The following is a 17,743-nucleotide window of genomic DNA, read 5'->3' on the forward strand; positions in this document are numbered from 1 at the left end:
CATCAAAGGAAAATAAGTTACACACATCCACAAATATAAAATAATAGCATATATATTATCTTCAACATTTACAGACCCTCATCCGTAAAAGGGAACATGTATATAACATGTCTACAAAACATAATCACAATTGAAAACAATTCACTAATAATATTTGTAGGTGACTTCAAGAATGATATCTCTTAAAAAACACTTCACTCAACAAATGTACAAACAATGATGGAATACTTTAGCCGATGCAACTCAAAATTCAAAGAACTTACGACTCGCATTTAGACCAACAGCCTTGGCAACCCCAACACACAAGCAAGCTAGATAGACCATTCCATTACATACGTTATTGCATGCGGTCTATCCATTACATACATGATTGCATGGAGGATAGACCATTCCATTATAGACATTTACACATAACGCATACTAACAATTACAACTAGAATACCTTCCCAAGGCACGGCCTTAGTGGGTTAACCACCTTGTTTTATTCTTGGGTTTGTGAGTGATGTTTCTAGGTTCATTCTCCGAACTACTAAAGGTGGCGACTCGAGATATGTCTAAGAAATGAGACCAAGCCAAGAGGAGGTCAAGAGCAAACATCTCCTCCGACATGAGCTTCTGCACATGGCGACGTAAGGCTTCCCCCTCAGCCCCCATCTCCTTCGCATGGAGTTTCGCCACCACCTCTACCGTTGCTTCAAATCGATTCCGCTCCGGAAAGAATTTCGACGCTTCCACCTGCTGAGAATCCGCTATCAGCGTATTTACCCCATTCAGTGCTGCCTCCAACGGTGTTATCCCCAGCGTCTCGAACCTCGAAGAGCACACAAACACCCCCTTGTCCCTTGCCCTTCGAAACAGCAAGTATAACCCGTCCTTGGCCAGCTTCTCCACCGCCATGAACTGTTGAGCATAGCGCGACGGCACCCGTCGCAGCATGCCTGTTGTCAGGCCTTCATCGTCGGAATCACCACCCACGATAGGACCGTCACGCGTATCCCTCGTTTGAGAAGCTCCACCCCAGCGTCCACAAGAAGCTCCACGTTCTTGAAGAAGTCCAGGCGAGCAACGGCGGTGAATAGAAGCAGCTCGTTCGATTCGACAAAGTGGGCGAGGCGCTGATCACAAGAAGATCCCAGGCCACCGCCTATATATACGGATGCCTGGATCGGAGGTCTTACCGGACGAATGCGGTCACGATCCATGCCGCATCAGAGAAGAAATTTGCGCTGCAAATCTGTGCGGCAGGACAATCATGTCCTTTCGCTGTAACAAGTAGTGGAGTCCCGCTTCTTGTTGACGCATGAGGTGCGTTGCCTTGTCGGCGCTCTCAAAAGCTATACAAGCGTCGTCCACAGAGAAGTGCTGTACAAAATCAGCAACGAAGGGACCATGATGGGTCAGACAACAGGGGATGCCATCCGGATGGTAGCCGAGAAGGGTGTCCGTCTGGTAGTAAAGCATAGGGCATATCCCAGCTTTTGAGGAGAGTTGTAGTGCGGCAGTTCGAATGGCGTCCTTGACTTTTCCCTTCTCCAGGTGGAAGTTGAAACAAAGACCGAACAGACGGTGCCGTTTCTAGCCGCCACCTCGATGATCGGCTAGTAGATTTCCTTGCGCCTTCGATACAAAATCATCCCGGACAAGAATCCTGCCTCTAGTAGGCACGTTGCCGCGGACAACGCAAATGAGGTTGCCCCGACTTTCGCTGGAGAAGTCTCTGATTCGGGGAAATACTTCTCATTGAGCACAATGATGGCAGGAAGAAGCCGGGGAGTCCCTTCCTTCAACGCCAATGAAACAGCCTCACGATCCATGCATGAAGTATCGAAATGGAAAGGCAGCTTGTAAAAGAAAAGAATTTGGAAGGCGGCTCAGAAATCCCTCTAGGAAGCCAACTTTATAAGCGTGGGTGTGTGTGTCTCTCTCTCTCTGTCTCATATGAGTGTATTGAACCGATCTTGGGCTGACGTCTCGAGGTTTTAGCTGGTTTTGGGTTCTCCCTCTCTCTTTGCAGAACGTGTGCATGGTTTTCGTCAGAGTCAAGGTTGCTGTGTTAACTAACTTTGGGAGGCAGTTTTAAGGTTGCATTTATCCTAAACTGGTTTCTCTTCTATGAGTCTCATCAAAACTTATCCTTGACCTTTCCTTTGCCTTGGAACATTGGAATTTACACTAGGCATAGGCCATTTCCGACGAAAATACCGACGCTTTTTACATTAAATTTTTTTTTTCACAGGTGTAAACGTCGCTAAAAGCGTCAAAAAAGAACCGTCCCTATAAAGCGTCGCTATATAGTGACGACCATAAACGTCGCTATATAGTGACACTGTTAATCGTCGCTATATAGCGATACTGGTAAACGTCGCTATATAGCGACGATTAACAGAACTAAAAAAAAAGGATTAGTGGGGCTAAACAGGGCTTGCTATGGCCCTGTTTAGCCCCACTAATCCTTTTTTTTTGGGTAATTACAAAACACAGTTTTTTTATAACAAAATTTCCCTTGTGAAAAGGGTGATACAAAATCGCTCAAATGAAATGATCGAGCAACAAAAGCATACACATGTCGAACATATACAACATTGTTTGTTACAAAATTACCCTTTCGAAAAGGCGATACAAAATTGCTCAAACGAGTGGATATACAAAATAACATACAGGGCGAAGAAAATGCAAACTGCTACTACCACTACTACTACTACTACTCATCCGAATCTGAATCGTCCTCGTCTTATTGGCTTGTTCCTTGGTCCTCGTGAGCTGCACCTTCTCCCTGATCCTCGTCACGTGCATTTGATCCCTAGCCCTAGTGATCGCTCGCCTCCGATGATGGGACGCTTGAGCTTTGATCCTAAGAGTGAACCATATAAATCAAAAATTAGATTGGAATTTAAAGAATAAAACAATTTAAAAAGTGAGATTACAAGTAGGAGTAGACTTATACCGTGCGAGCAGCCACCTCAGCCCAATTGACCGTCGCTCCCATTGCCTCTTGCTCAATAAACCATGGCTTTGTTCCTATCCGAAATGCACGTCGCGTCTCTACATCTGTAGGAAGACGACCCATCGCAGCTTGTTGTGGATCCCATTTACGAGAGTTAGAGTTAGCTAAAGTGCATGTGATATGTAGTAAAACAAATAGAACAATACATTAAATGAGAAGAAGTAGACTTACCATGGTTGCCTCGAACGCCAACCGTTTGCCTGGACCAAAGTGCGAAGTACCTACGATGTCCAGTCGTCTCTTCGTAGCCCTCCTCTGACCCTCGAACAATTCAAGATTGTCCCTATTCTGCTTCTTGAAGAACTTCCAATCAGCTTTGTCTGCCCAGTTGGGTTTAGCGAATCCCTTTGTGATGGAAGTACTCAAGGTTGATCTACGATGCTTCAAGACCAAAACCATGCGCTCTCGCATATAATCCTCATTAAACTCCCAATTTGGCGGGTTAGGGTATTTTTATTTTAATTGATCGATGACCGCCTGCTTCTTTTGGTCATCTTGATACCGCCAATCGGTAGCAATGCCGCTCTTGAAGTGATGGCTCATCAACTGCCTCATGGTGGCCATTACTGCTTTGCCCTTTCTATCTTCTATTATCTCTCCAGCAGCTGTAATTTGATAGGAGAGATCCCCTGATGAGTAAGGAGGACTGATGGTAGCACAGTCAGAAGAAGTGAAAGCTGTGCGAGCACTTCTGGAGCGAGGAGTAGCAGTGGGAGTAGGAGAGGGCAAGGAACCTGACTGATACTGTGTCTCCGGACCAAGTGGAGACCTGTAGGAATGTGAGTGTGCTGACTCGTCTACATCTCCCAAGTCAACACAACATAAGCTGCCCTTCCTATTCTTCCTTCCCTTACGAGAGGCATGCACAGGTGATGACCCCTCGGTCGAAGGGGCACGAGGGGACGGCTGGACAGTACGTCCAGCCATCGGTGTAGCAGAGGGAATTGTTGAGGTCCTTTGAGATAGCAAAGAGAAGAATCTTGCTGCCTCCTCATCGCTCATCTGTGCTACAAACTCGTCGGGACTCTCGATAAAGCCATGCGCGGCTAGCAAAGGAGTTCCCCGAGGGGTAGTCGCAGTGCTACATGGAAGAGGAGTCGGACTAGGGGTAGTCGTAGTGCTAGGTCTGAGAGGAGTCAGACAAGGGGTAGTCTTCGGTGTAGTCGCCTGAGAGGAATCAAAGTCCTCTGGAGCATATAGATCGTGAGCTCTCCTCCTACGAGGCTGTCCGTACTTGTCGGATGAGCGACGTGATCCCATGTCTAACATAAACACAAACACGAAAACAAAAAACAAAAAAACAAACATAAGGATAGGCATAGGCATAGGCATAGGCAAAGAGGGAGAGAAGAGGAAGAGGAAGAGGAAGAAGGGGAAGAGGAATATGAAGAAGAGGGAGAGAAGAGGGAAAAGAGAAAGTGGAGGAGAAGAGGAAGAAGAGGGAAAGGAAAGAGGGGAAGAAGAGGGAAAAGAGGAAGTGGACGAGAAGAGAAAGAAGAGGGAAAGAAGAGGAAGAAGAGGGAAAAGGAAAGAGGGAAAGGAAAGAGGAAGAAGAGGGAGAGAAGGAGGAAGAAAAGGAAGAGGAATCTGAAGAAGAGGGAGAGAAGAGGGAAATGAGAAAGTGGAGGAGAAGAGGAAGAAGAGGGAAAGGAAACAGGGAAAGAAGAGGAAGAAGAGGGAAAAGAGAAAGTGGATGAGAAGAGGAAGAAGAGGGAAAGGAAAGAGGGAAAGGAAAGAAGCATGAAAACTAGTTTACAGGTTTAGCAATACAAGGAGAAGCACTCACAAAACTAAAGCTAACAAACAAATAACCTACATTGTTGAAACAAACTCACCTCTTGAAGAACTTCCTTTCAAGAAACCAAAGAGGGAAAAGGGTAGAGAGGGAGTACAAGAGCTGGGAGAAGGGTGAGGAGTGGAGAATAGAGTGGGAGGTTGTCAGAAATAGATGGGAGGTCGTCGAAAATAGGTGGGAGGAGAGATTGCCTTGGTTACTTGAGAGATTAGAAAGATTGCTAGTGAAAGCGCCGTGCGACGCGAGTCTCGGGTTTTAACACACAGCGTTGCTATATAGCAATGCTTTTCCATCACTATATAGCGATGGAATAGAGCAAAAAGTCACTATATAGCGATGCTTTAAGTCACTTTTTGTTCTAACATGAAGGGAAGCTCATAGATGATATTTTATAACTGTTAATATATTTTCTTACAACTTATGTTGTGATTTTATAAGTGTAGATGGAAGGGATGAGTGGAAGCTCGTCCGATGATACGCCGATGCCCGGGAGCATGAAGTGGCTTACGGAGAGGTTATACTGTCATTGCACTCATTGCAAGCGAGAAGTACGACATCAACATCGTATTATCACGCACCACTTGCGGATGTATGGGGAGGAGCCCGAACCAGTACCCACCATTGGTGTTGCACGTGTTGATGGACCATCGGTAAGTCAAAGCTATTTAAGTTCGCAGTCTTATTGGATACCAGGAAATACAAGATCTTATATTTACATGAAATCTTAAAACAGGATGAGGAGGGTGATGAGGGTACGCATATACCTTCTCACTTTGAGCAAGACTATAGTCTCCCGGATGATGACGAGGGTATGGTCAAATGATGGATTCCATTTTTACGGGCACTACATCCCATGTACACGTGATGTCAGAGTCTGAGGTCAAAATGCAAGAGTTGCAATCAACACAATTGTACGAGGGTGCTAGGATGTCTAAACTATGTGCTTGTGTCTCAATCTTGAATCTGCAAGTAAAGTATGGGTGGTCGGATACAAGTGTCTCGGCCTTAGTGAGGTTAGCTCTTGCATTAATTTGACTCATTATTTGGATATTGTTTGTTTTGAGAATCATCATTTGGATAGTGTATACCGAATCATTATTGTTCGAAGCCTATGTATGTTTGAATTGTCATAGGTTGCTCCAGAAGATGTTGCCTGTACCAAATACCATGCCCGCATCAAGAGATGAAGCGAAAAAGATGCTAACAATGGTGGGTATGGATTATGATACCATCCATGCTTGCCGTAATGATTATATTCTCTTTCGTCATGAGCATGGAGATTTGGCTAGTTGTCCAAAGTGTGGGGAACAACGATATAGAGATGACTTGCAGAGGGTGAGCGGATACTGGTAAAGGTCTTGAGACACTTTCCCATCATTGTAAGAATACAACTCATGTTCCGATGCAAATCCATAGCGAAGTTGATGACATGGCATGCATCTCATTGATCCACTGATGACACATTGAGGATTCCCGCAGATTGTGCAGCTTGGAAGCACATAGATAATCAGTGGCTAGACTTTGTGAGGGAGCCACGCAACTTACATCTTGGGCTCACCATGGACGGCATGAATCCTTTCGGGTTACGCTCGACATCTTGGTCGACATGGCCCATAGTCGTGGTGAATTACAATATCCCACCATGGCTAATAATAAAAAAGGGACACTCATGATTGCACTACTTATGCCAGGAAAGTACAAGGCAAAAAATATGGACGTGTACATGGCACCTTTGATAGAGGAGTTACAGATATTATGGAGAGGAGTGTAGGTCTTTGATATTTCTAGAGCTCCTAGACATACCAATGATATTTTGGTCAGGGGTATCTTGATGTGGACCATGCATGACTACCCAGGATATGGAGAGTGCCATCGATCTTTCACGAGCTTTCTTATTGGGGTCAGTTACAAATCAATCATCGACTCTTGGATCTCATGCATATCTTCAAGAATGTGGACGCTACTATTTGGGCACACTTGGTTGGTTCCAAAGACTCGAGAGGAGTGCGAGAAGACTTGCATGCTATGAATAGGATGTCTCGTTTGTGGCCCCAAGTGCATGCTTCGGGACAAGTTGTCCTCCCGAAAGCAACATGGATCCTCTCTATGAGGGAGGAGGCAGCAGTCAAGGCAGACATTGCCTCTTTTCAAACACCGACAGGGTACATGCGTTGCTTGAAAGGAGCATTTTCAAAGGACAATAAGCTTAGTGGGCTCAAGTCCCATGATTGGCACAAGGTCTTACAGGTATTCTAAGTAGAATTAGTGTACCGATAATCATGATGCATTAGTGTAATTATGATTATGTTATATTGTTGACATGACTTCTTTGTTGCTTTGATAGTTCATCCTCCCAATTATAATAAAAGGGTGCTTACAAGAAGATGTTAGAAATGCTATATTCAAGATCTATGGTATTGTGAGGTATGCTTACTATCAAATCACATTGCTTGTATTTTATTCAATTTAAGCTGATTAATCTGTAGACTCATTATGAAAATATCTTACATGGACATGTGAAATAGGTGGATATCTCAAAAAGAGATCTCCATATCGAGCATCGAGAAGGCTAGGGTGGAATCCATCGAAGCCGTATGCTTGCTTGAGAAGCACTTTCCCTCGAGCATTATGACAACTCAAGTCCACTAATTGCTTGTGCACATAGTTGATGAGGTGGCTATAGCAGGTACTGTTCATAGTCGATGGATGTTTTTTCTCGAGCGGTTTATGAAAACTTTAAAGGGATTTGTAAGACAAAGAGAAAGACCAGAAGCAAGCATGGCAGAGGGATGGCTTGTGCAAGAGTCATTAGTATATATCACACAGTTTCTTGCATCCACGGATCCCGATATGCCGCAAGCTTGGCATAACAAGGATGATGATCGCATCATTGGCGAGGTTCCCAAAGGAAAAGGGATTGAAAGAAAGATGAGTGAAGAGCAAATGGAGAAATTCAATAAGTTTTGTATCCTCAATAGCCCTGAGATGCAGAAGTGGATTGAGAGATATGAAGTGGCTAAAGCAGAAAGAATAAATACAAGGACGAGATTCAGAGTAATGTACAAGCGATCACAACCATATCCATGGGATCTGGCTCTTCTCCCTACTCACATGTCACTTCATTGGCTACAACTGGCTCTACATAAAGCCAAACGTGATGGAGAGACAATAAACGAGCGCGAGCGAGAGTTATCATCTGGATGTATGGTGCATGTAAGTTTCTTACCTCTCGATGTAATTAAGTAATTATTTGTGGCAATATACGCTATAAAATAGATGCATATTCATTGTTTTAATGATGCTCTTTTACAGTACAAAAAGTACAGTGCATTATGGTCATATGGACGACATTTTCATGTGGAACACATCGATTCAAAGAGAGTCATGTATGATTGTGGAGTCATGGCTAACTTCACACAAGATAGCCGAGCAAGTGCTTCGGATACCAATCTTCTCTCCTCACAGTTGGATTATTGTGGAACCATACGCGACATCTATGAAGTTGATTTTAGACAATTTAGTATTTTCATTCTTGATGTAAAATGGTTTAGAACTATTTACAACGGTCCCCATGCGACAGTGAGAAAAGATAGTAGCGGTTTCTTTGCAATAGACTCCACCAAACATTGGACCAATGAAAGTGATACTTTTGTTCTTCCCGAGCACTGTGAGCAGGTGCATACTAATGATTTAATTAATCGAAGCTTTCATTTTTAAATATCCATTGATACATGTACTTGAGCATAATTTCATATATATAATTGATGACATTTGGCACCCATCTTCAATATAGGTGGTTTTTCATCCGGATCGTTCTGATCCAAGATGGTGGTATGTGATCCAAGTTGCACCATGAAGTAAGAAAATTTTTGAAGATAGAGATGTGGATATGGAGATGCCACTACCAATGCTGGATCCAATTGATGAATCTAGCGAAGAAGATGTAGATCACCATATGAGCCAAGAGGAAGATGCGCATAATGACATCGCACGGGAGGAAGATGGAGATCACGATATTGAGCAAGAAGACAACGATCATCAAGAATCACCACACTTTATTGAAGAAGATGATCAAATACTTTTAGGTGAAGGTACGATGCTAGAGTACGATGATGATATAGGAGATCAACTCGGTATAGAGTTGGAGATAGACTTGTTTGGTGCCTTAGACTTGGCTCAAGATGAAACAGTTGATGTAAATTCTCTTAATTGATTTTTTTCATCTCAAACTTGGACATGAATATCTAAGCTTCAAAGGCTTGATGTACATGCTCTCATATTTTTATTCTCTATGAGATCAAACATGTATGAAAATTTAAAAAAATTTATCATTGGAAAAAACTAACTTTTAAGGCCTATATGGAAAAATAAACCTCTCTGGAAAACATTGCTATAAAATAGTATATCAGTGTCGCTATATAGCGATACTTAAAAGTCGCTATATAGAGACCTTTATAAAAGTTGCTATATAGCGACTTTTGGAAAGTGTCACTCTATAGCGACGCTTTACGAAACCCGCTTTTCATACCGATGATTAACACCACACGGGCGCTAAACATCGGTACGTAAAGGTTGCAATAGGATCCGTGTGTAGTAGTGACTATGGGTATGTTACATAAGAAAATGACAAAAACAAGAACGCACCCATCAAGAATAATTGTAGATCCTCTTAAGGTTTTAGGGTGTGCATTGTCTATTTATTAAAAGCTTTAAGGAAAGATCACAACTATTTCTCCTTTATAGTTTCCAATTCGAAATGATCAAAATCATGGGTTTAGAAGCAATCTAATACAATGGGAAGAGTTAAAGTATTTATAAAACATGTAAACAAAAGGTAAGGGATTTCTAACCACTTGTTGCAAAGACATTTAGTAATATGATAGTTGGTTTAAATAAGTGAACAATTGTGGAAAAAAACATAAAGACAAAAGCAACAAACATTGGATTTAAAAAGTGGTTCAAAAGAACTAGGATAAAATATAAGCATAGTAATATAAGGCCCCTGCTAATCCCCCTTTATACCTTATTTCCTTATTGATTACTAGTGTTTATGTTTAGGGGGCATTTGGGCCAAAAAAGAAGTCCAAGAAAAAGTAACAATTGTTAAACTGGGACAAAGAAACACACTATTCAACATTGTTGGACTTGCATTAATTCCAATGTCAAAATTCGACCAAAGAAAAGTAGAAAAATGATGAACACTATACTTGGCATTATTTTCTAAACTATCTTTTAGAATAACATTGATGCTTCAATTAAAAAATGGAACTACCAAAATAATTAACCAAACTTTAGACATTTATTTTGATAGAGTAATTTGGATCTAAAGACACATCAATAGTTAATTATTCTCTTTGAGAGGTGGTGTGCAACGCCAAGACAATACCCTTTTACACCATCTAAATATAAAAATAAACTCATCAACAATGTTCACACATCAATATAATATAAATCTTTTTCTCACAATGGAAAAACTTTTCACACATCAATGAGTATCAAATAAATGATTGCCTTATTTTAATTTTGTTTTACATGGAAGTTAATTCTACATGATCCTCTACATTCTTTTCAAACTCTTTTTATGGCATAATGCTAATATGTGCCCCTATAGGCCTCTACATTCCTCCCTTTACTAAGATCATGACTACAAATGCTTGCTCATGACTAAGAATGCCTCCATGTACTAAGATCATGACTACTAATGCTCGCTCATGGGTGTGAACCCTAGACCCCCAATCGAGGACCAATCATGTAGGTTTGAGTCACAAGCTCACTGCTTGCTCTACCATCTCAAGTTCCCTCTCCTTAAAAGGGAGCTTCGGTGCCCTTTTGGGTTCTTTGCACCTCTACGGCCTTCCCTTTGCCTTCAACTGTAACACCATGGGTCGCTTCCTCATTGTGGCCTTCCCTTATGACAAGTGGGACCTCAATGGCTCTTTGTAACATCTCATGTGTGCCTACATCTTTGTATGTATTTTTATAAGTTGATTCTCACTAGATCCTTTTGAACCCTCTCATCTAGCGTTATGATCTTCATCACTCAATCTAGAATCATGTTTCTCTGTTTGGCTCTTCATTCTCTCCTAGTATTCTCTTTCAAGTTCCAAGATTTTGTATTTTCTCATAAGCATTCCCTTAGCCTTATCTCATTGAATGAGGTTGTGGAATAAAATTGTGTCAAAGTAATCAACATGATGTGGAGTGTGAATGATGTTCACATCAATACCATTCCACAACGATGCTTCAGCAATTAAACCATTTTGATACAATGCCACCATCCATCTATCCATCTAATACACTTTTACCACATCTTCTATCAAGGAGGGATGTCTTGGTTTTCAATAGTCCACACATTAAGAGTTCAATTTAGGCATTTCTTTCTCTTGGAGTGAGTCTTAGAGTGGGCAATTACTATTCCTAGTAGGTAATGAATATATGCTTCAAGATTTCAATCTGAATTCTTACGAGATAATTTAGGTCATTGCATAGCATGATACCATGAGAACTTTGCAAGTACTCCCTCAAACATATATGTGAGACTAGAAATAATGTATTCTTTTGTGATTCTGTGATAAAAATGACCATGCTAATCTCAATTATTGCCATGCCAAGGACCATATAGGTCCTATGCTAGTAACATTGCAAAGGAGTCTCACTACCTCATACATTATAGTTTTTTCAAGGGATGTAGACATTGATGAGAGATTTTAACTACGGCTTGTAGTAGCCGCAGCCATAGCCGCCGATGAGCTAGAGATGACCAAAGGTTAACAGAATGTTAAAGTCAATAGAGAACATGACAAAATATAGTAGCAGCAGTTGCCAATAAGGGAAAGCTCAAAGGCACATAGTTTGCACATAAGAATGCTATGGAATGATGGAAGAGATGGAGAGGGAGCTTCCATCGTACCACGGATTCATTCATATCCACAAAAAAGAAGCAGTTCTTGAGTTCTGAGCGAGAAAGAGGTGGAAAATATTGTCGAAGAGGTCTATCATCTAACAAAAGATCATCAAAGATAGATTTGATATAAGCTTCCCTTGACACATCCAATAGCTGATCTTCCAACCACCCATGAAGAACATGCTAATTGGCTCCTAACTTTTGTCCATGAGATCTAGAATCTACTACTCCTAAGGCTTGCTTTGGAGGTTAGCTCCTCTGAAATGTATTAACAGAAATATTTTCCTTTGTAAATCTTGTGCGACTGGGATACACATGGAAGTAAGATTAATGAATCATGAGATGTAATCTTTCACGACAAAATGGGAGATCTAGCTCATCTTACAGCTTATTCCGATTGATTATTTAGTGAGAATGGTTGTGCCAAGCTTGCAATATCTTGATGCTTAGGTCAGTATAAGAACTAAGCTACTTGAGTTCCTTTCAGGCAAGGACATGATTGATAGGTCGAAGAACCATAGATTATTGGCTGGCAATGACTATATTGTTTTCTAAAAGCATGCAAAATAGGCACACCTAGATGCATTCTACATTGAATTCACTGAGAACAATGCTCTGCTACTTTCTTTTGCAAAAAAAATTGACCTTAGTGGCTAATATTTACAAGGCTCTTTAAAGGCATTGGAGGTAAAAAGTCGATGTAAGTATAGCCTTAATACAAATCTTTGAGCATAAACCCACCCTTCTCTTTACATTAAGGTGTTTTTTTCACACAAAGGTTTGTGAGCCTTTTTAATTTGAATACAGGGATAGTCATCTCATCTTTAATAGAGTATAAAGAATGATTCGATGCTTGAGTGGATTTGCAATTATTTAACAAGGTTGATGCGCATTACGTTGGAGGTCAAGTAAGTGTTCATTGCTCTCTCTCTTACGTTTACTCTATTTTCAGTCTACAAAAAGGCCAGATAGCCCACCATATGCATAAGGGTGGCTGACTTTTGCCTTGAGGAAAAGTATTGCTACAAGGATTTCACATAAAAAGCAATAAAGACAATTTTGGGGGCAAGAAAGTGCGTAATACCAAGGGTTTAATGCCCAATTGGTGAAGTTTGGATGCGTTTATGCAATTGGATTAAGGTCTAACTAGAAAGTTCATGTTTTAGGTTGCATATGAGGTTGTGAATGCCCAATAGTGAAAGTAGTTGATGCCTCAAAATGAAGGGTAAGAATTTTTTTTGGTAAGCTATTGCTCAAGGCATGCTACACGACTAAGAAACCCTATGTAAATTACATGCATTCAAGATGTAATATTAAAAAGACCCCTCAACTTAAATGTGCCCCCCAATAAAACCACCCCTCTTTACTTGTGAGCTAATGGGATTTTTTATAAATTTGTATTTAAAAAACCTCATGTTATTATAGTCCTATTAAAAATTTTCCAAAAGGTGAACTAAAGTACCCCTCCTTTTGGATGCACATGGTACACTAATTTTTTTGAGGTGAACCCCATGAGAGCTATTGCAAATGCAAGTTTGGAACTCTTTGGAGCGTAGTTTGCTGCTCTAAAATATGCATTTGCAAAAAGTGGAACATGCTATGGTTGCATTGGCCAATGCATGATTTAATGCCCAGAAGTGGGTTGTCAAATGCCAAAAATTAATGCTCATGAATGCTAAATAATAAAGTAAGTTTAAGCACTTGTGAGGAAGGGAAAATTTCAGATTTGGATGCAATGTGCTTCACATGAAGTGAGTGGAAATCGGTTTGCAAAACAATCAGAAAAGAGCCATCATTTTGGGCATTGTTGAATTGCATTTGGATGCAATTGTATGCATAAAGATTGTGAATCAAGCATGGTTGAAACCTCTGAAGTTACGCAAATTGTGGATGAGAAAATCACTAAAGACAACTAGAGTGTTTGGTCCTATCACATCAAAAATTTCCTCATGGAAAAAAGATTGTGGGGTTTGATTACGGGTGAAGATGAATGCCCCAAATTGCCATGGAAGGAACCAATAGAGGAAGAAAATTGGCATATAGGACTTGGGTTGAGAAGTCTAGGAAGTTCTTGGATTGGATATCAATATGCATTTCAAAAACTCTCAATCCACATATCAAGAAGGACAACACTCCAAAAGAGGATTAGGACATAATTTAGAAAATGTATGGTACAACCATCGAAGCAAAAAAATTTAGCTTAAGCAAAGACTCCATGGAATGTCAAGAGATAATAAAAGTACTACAGATTGTTGCATAAATTAGGCAAACCGATTTGGTTTCCATTAATTGCAATGTGGAGGATGATGACATGGTGTCCATTACCTTGAATGAATCGAGGCCTCAATATAAGTCTTTGGACATATCTATCTCCATGAGAGGTAATATGCCAGATTTTAAAGAGCTTGTTTCTTTTGCATGACAGATGAAGTGAGCCTTGGACTAAAAGGGTCAAATAGCAGTGGAAGTAATAATATATTCTACCACAGGGGAGGTAGAAGTGATGATAGAGGGAGGAGTTGACCCGCAAGAGGCTGTGGGAGAGCCTCATATGCTCATGAACACAATATGGATAGAAATGAATATGTGCCAAAACGCTGTGGTTAAATGGAAGGAGGGAGAGCCCTAAAATGGACCAAATATGAGGAGGGGAGAGGAGAAGAGTGGAGATGAGGAGAGAGGGCACAACTAGAGAGCACACCACAAATGACTAACTATACACTAGATTTAGTTAAAAATGTGGAATATATACAAACCCACAAGTCTTCATTGGTTGTATTGAATTTCCCAGACTTGGCTTCACTGGTTGTATTAATAGATTGGAAGGCCTTGCCTTTGAACGTTACAACCATGACATTGATCAAGGGCCTCTTGCTAAAATTCTTGGACACCCATCAATTATATTAGGATGGTGCAAGGCAATTTTTCAATGCCATTGTAAACAACTTATTGCATATCATTATAGGAGGCATCTAGCATGTTGTTATGGGGTCATGAACTAGGCATTATGAAACCAGGGCTAGCTCTTGCCATAGAGGCCATGGTTTTTTTCCAATGCGAGCTTTGAAACATGTTGAACGGATAGCCAGTGGGATAGATCGCTTCCAACACATCTTATTGTGCCTTCTCAAAGTGTTGTGCTTTGAAGGACTATTGCTACACTCGTGCACATGCATGTGAATGAGGCACATTACTACATTGCCCCCTTTCCATATGTACATTTGAGCAACTTGTCGAGTATGCTAGGGATCCTGTGCCATTACTATGCACTATTGCACTTTTGACCAACTTTCCATAGTCACTAACTGCTCACTCGTGATCTAAGACCTGTGCTTCTTTCTTCAATTACAAGTTGGGATTGGTGGCATGCGACTATATTGTCCAAAATTGTATCTACACTTGCAGATTTTTCTCCTCCCAAAAGGGCTACAACTCTTTCCACTTGTATCCCTCCACACTTTGTAATATATTTTTGAGGATCACCTAAGAAGTGTTTACACATTATAGTACTTGAACATGTGTACTCTTCATGGCATATGCTACATCTCCATTTTGTGGCACTTAAGAGCGTAATAGAATCACGTGCCTTCATGGGGTTTCACCCTCATTTCTCTAGATCCATGTTCTTCTCTATATACACATATAAATAGTTCAATATTTTTTGTATTCATTTTGTTGCTCAATAAGTTTCCTATCTACTTTGTGACATGAACAATGTTAGTTATGTCTTATCAATTAACTTGCTTAATTGTTTGAATTTATTTCTCAATAAATCTTGCATCCTTATGATGATTTCACTCAGCATTATTCTAATAGCATTATGTGAGTGACTAGACCTCTACCAATTGTCTTGCCCCCTCTTGACATAATTGGATCATAATAGACGTGGTAATCTTCCTACAGCAATAGGCATGGGATGGCACGTTTTCTTTTTCCACATCCCTCTCTCTCTTGAGTAAGCAACTATCTGCACTATGATCATTCGCAACATTATGCTTTGCATACCAATGTCAGTATTTCACACACACTAGGGCAGTAGAGCTAGAAATACTTACATATATGTGGTAGCTCTCTCACACACAATGACTACCTGCCAACCATAATGACACAACAACTATTTTAAAGACTTGAAAGTATTAATTTGACACATTATATATAGTCCAAAATATCTACAAAATGGCATTTACTTCAACATAAACAAGCCCTAATATAGCATATAAATTCCCAAGTATTACCAAACAAGGCATGCATGAAATCAACATTTTATTTGCAATTCCCATGCTCCAAATCGTTGTCATATTACATTGGCATAGTTGTGCATGTTCCACTATCACTCATGTCTACAATTTCAAGCTCTTCACATGATATACTACTTTTTGCGTGGGTAACACCTCGCATGATGGTAGTAATAGATTCAACACATGGTCCCTCAGCCTCTTTATTTATTTTTGTTCATTTCTTATCAAATGCTATCTCATCCTTAAGGCACATCCTATGAACACTCAATTGCAAGTGTCGCACATCCACTTTTGATGATTTATTATTGTAAAAAAATCTTGCAGTTTCATAGGATTTTTCTCTCGCCCATGTCATGTCATAGGTTTGCAAGTAAAAGAGAGAAACAATCTCATGTCATTAATATGTATTAGCAACTCAAGGCCATTCAAGTAGCTATGCTTTTCATAATGGTATGTACATTTAACACATGACATTTTCCTAAATCCATTCCATGTTATTGTGCTAGACCTCAAGAGAGAGCACTTACCATCCAATTGCCTTGCCCCCTCCTCACATAATTGGATTATTATAGATGTGGTAATCTACCTATTGAAATAGGCATAGGATTGCAAGTTACCTTTTCCCATGTCTTGCTCTCTCTCAAGTAAGCATCTATATGTAGTATGATCATTCATAACATCATGCTCAGTACATGAATGTCAGTATTTCACACATAAAGTGTAGTAGCTGGCAATAGTTAAATGTGCACTTATCATCATTCTTTGTTTGAATTTGCCACGGCCGTCAGGTTATAAGGGGGAGGGGGGTATAAGGGAGGGGTAGGAGATTCGGGTTAGTTAAGGGGAAGGGGGTTAGGCCACTAGGGAATAAGGGGTTATAAGGAAGGGATAGTTAAGGGGAAGGGGGGTTATAAGGAATTATGGGGTTAGTTCAGGGGAGGGGTTATAGAGAAGGGGGGTTAGTAAATTAATTTGTTAAGGGAAGGGGATTAGTAAATTAATAAAAGGGAGGGTTATAGGAGAGGGGTTAGTAAATTAATTAATTAATTAATTCGTTATTAGTTAATTAGTTAATCTAGCGTAAAGTGGAGAGGGAGGTCCACCATTTCATAATTTTGATTTCATTAGTTTGTATATCATTTTTTTATTAAATCAAAATTATTAATTTAATATATAATTTTTTTGTATTTTCAAATTTAAGTTTAGCTTAGATAATGTATTTATGTTTTTAATTCATTTTACATTAAATGTATATTAAATTTAGTTTAAAATGTTTAGTTATATATATATATATATAAGAGGAAACAAATGTAGGATTTAATGTCTATCATTTTGTCATTATTTATTTATTTATTTTACCTTAGTTTATAATTTATGTGTTTGCATACTCTCTATTTCATGTGTTTGTAATTTTTATTTAATCTTTAATTTTTTATTCATTTGAAATTAAATGTATATTTAATTTAGTTTAAAATATTTTGTTTAATTAAATATACTTTAATTCTATGTGAAAAGAATCAAACATTATATATATATATGCATATATATAGGAATATATATATAAAAGGGAAAAAATGAAGGATTTTTTAATGTCTATCATTTCATCATTTTATTTTTATTTTATTTTCTCTTAGTTTATAATTTATGTCTTTACATACTCTCTATTTCATGAGTTTGTAATTTTTTATTTAATCTTTAATCTTTAATTTATTTTACATTAAATGTATATTTAAAGTATATTTAATTTGGTTTAAAATATTTTGCTAAATCAAATATACTTTAATTATATGTGAAAAGAATCA

General features: G+C 39.5%; 1 protein-coding gene across 1 annotated transcript; it reads right to left on the reverse strand.

Annotated features, from left to right (window-relative positions):
* Positions 1-459: 459 nt before the first annotated feature.
* LOC147886867 (uncharacterized) lies at positions 460-1,814 on the reverse strand. The gene is made up of 3 exons (XM_087394065.1): positions 1,671-1,814; positions 1,299-1,527; positions 460-1,115 (listed from the first exon to the last, which is right to left on the reverse strand). Exons 1-3 carry the CDS (start codon positions 1,812-1,814, stop codon positions 460-462), a joined length of 1,029 nt encoding a protein of 342 aa, XP_087250191.1.
* Positions 1,815-17,743: the final 15,929 nt, after the last annotated feature.

The sequence above is a fragment of the Dipteris shenzhenensis genome, chromosome 23, assembly GCF_047967505.1.
Source record: "Dipteris shenzhenensis isolate YYH24624 ecotype China chromosome 23, Dip_SZ_1.0, whole genome shotgun sequence".
Taxonomy (NCBI): Eukaryota; Viridiplantae; Streptophyta; class Polypodiopsida; order Gleicheniales; family Dipteridaceae; genus Dipteris; species Dipteris shenzhenensis.

What these genes read in the sequence shown, in the direction of transcription:
- LOC147886867 (XM_087394065.1), bottom strand. Translation starts at nt 1,814, where the DNA reads ATGGATCGTGAGGCTGTTTCATTGGCGTTGAAGGAAGGGACTCCCCGG. An exon ending in CCTCATTTGCGTTGTCCGCG is followed by an intron (nt 1,528 to 1,670) that starts GCAACGTGCCTA and finishes CACCTGGAGAAG; the next exon opens with GGAAAAGTCAAGGACGCCAT. An exon ending in CAAGGCAACGCACCTCATGC is followed by an intron (nt 1,116 to 1,298) that starts GTCAACAAGAAG and finishes TCTTGTGATCAG; the next exon opens with CGCCTCGCCCACTTTGTCGA.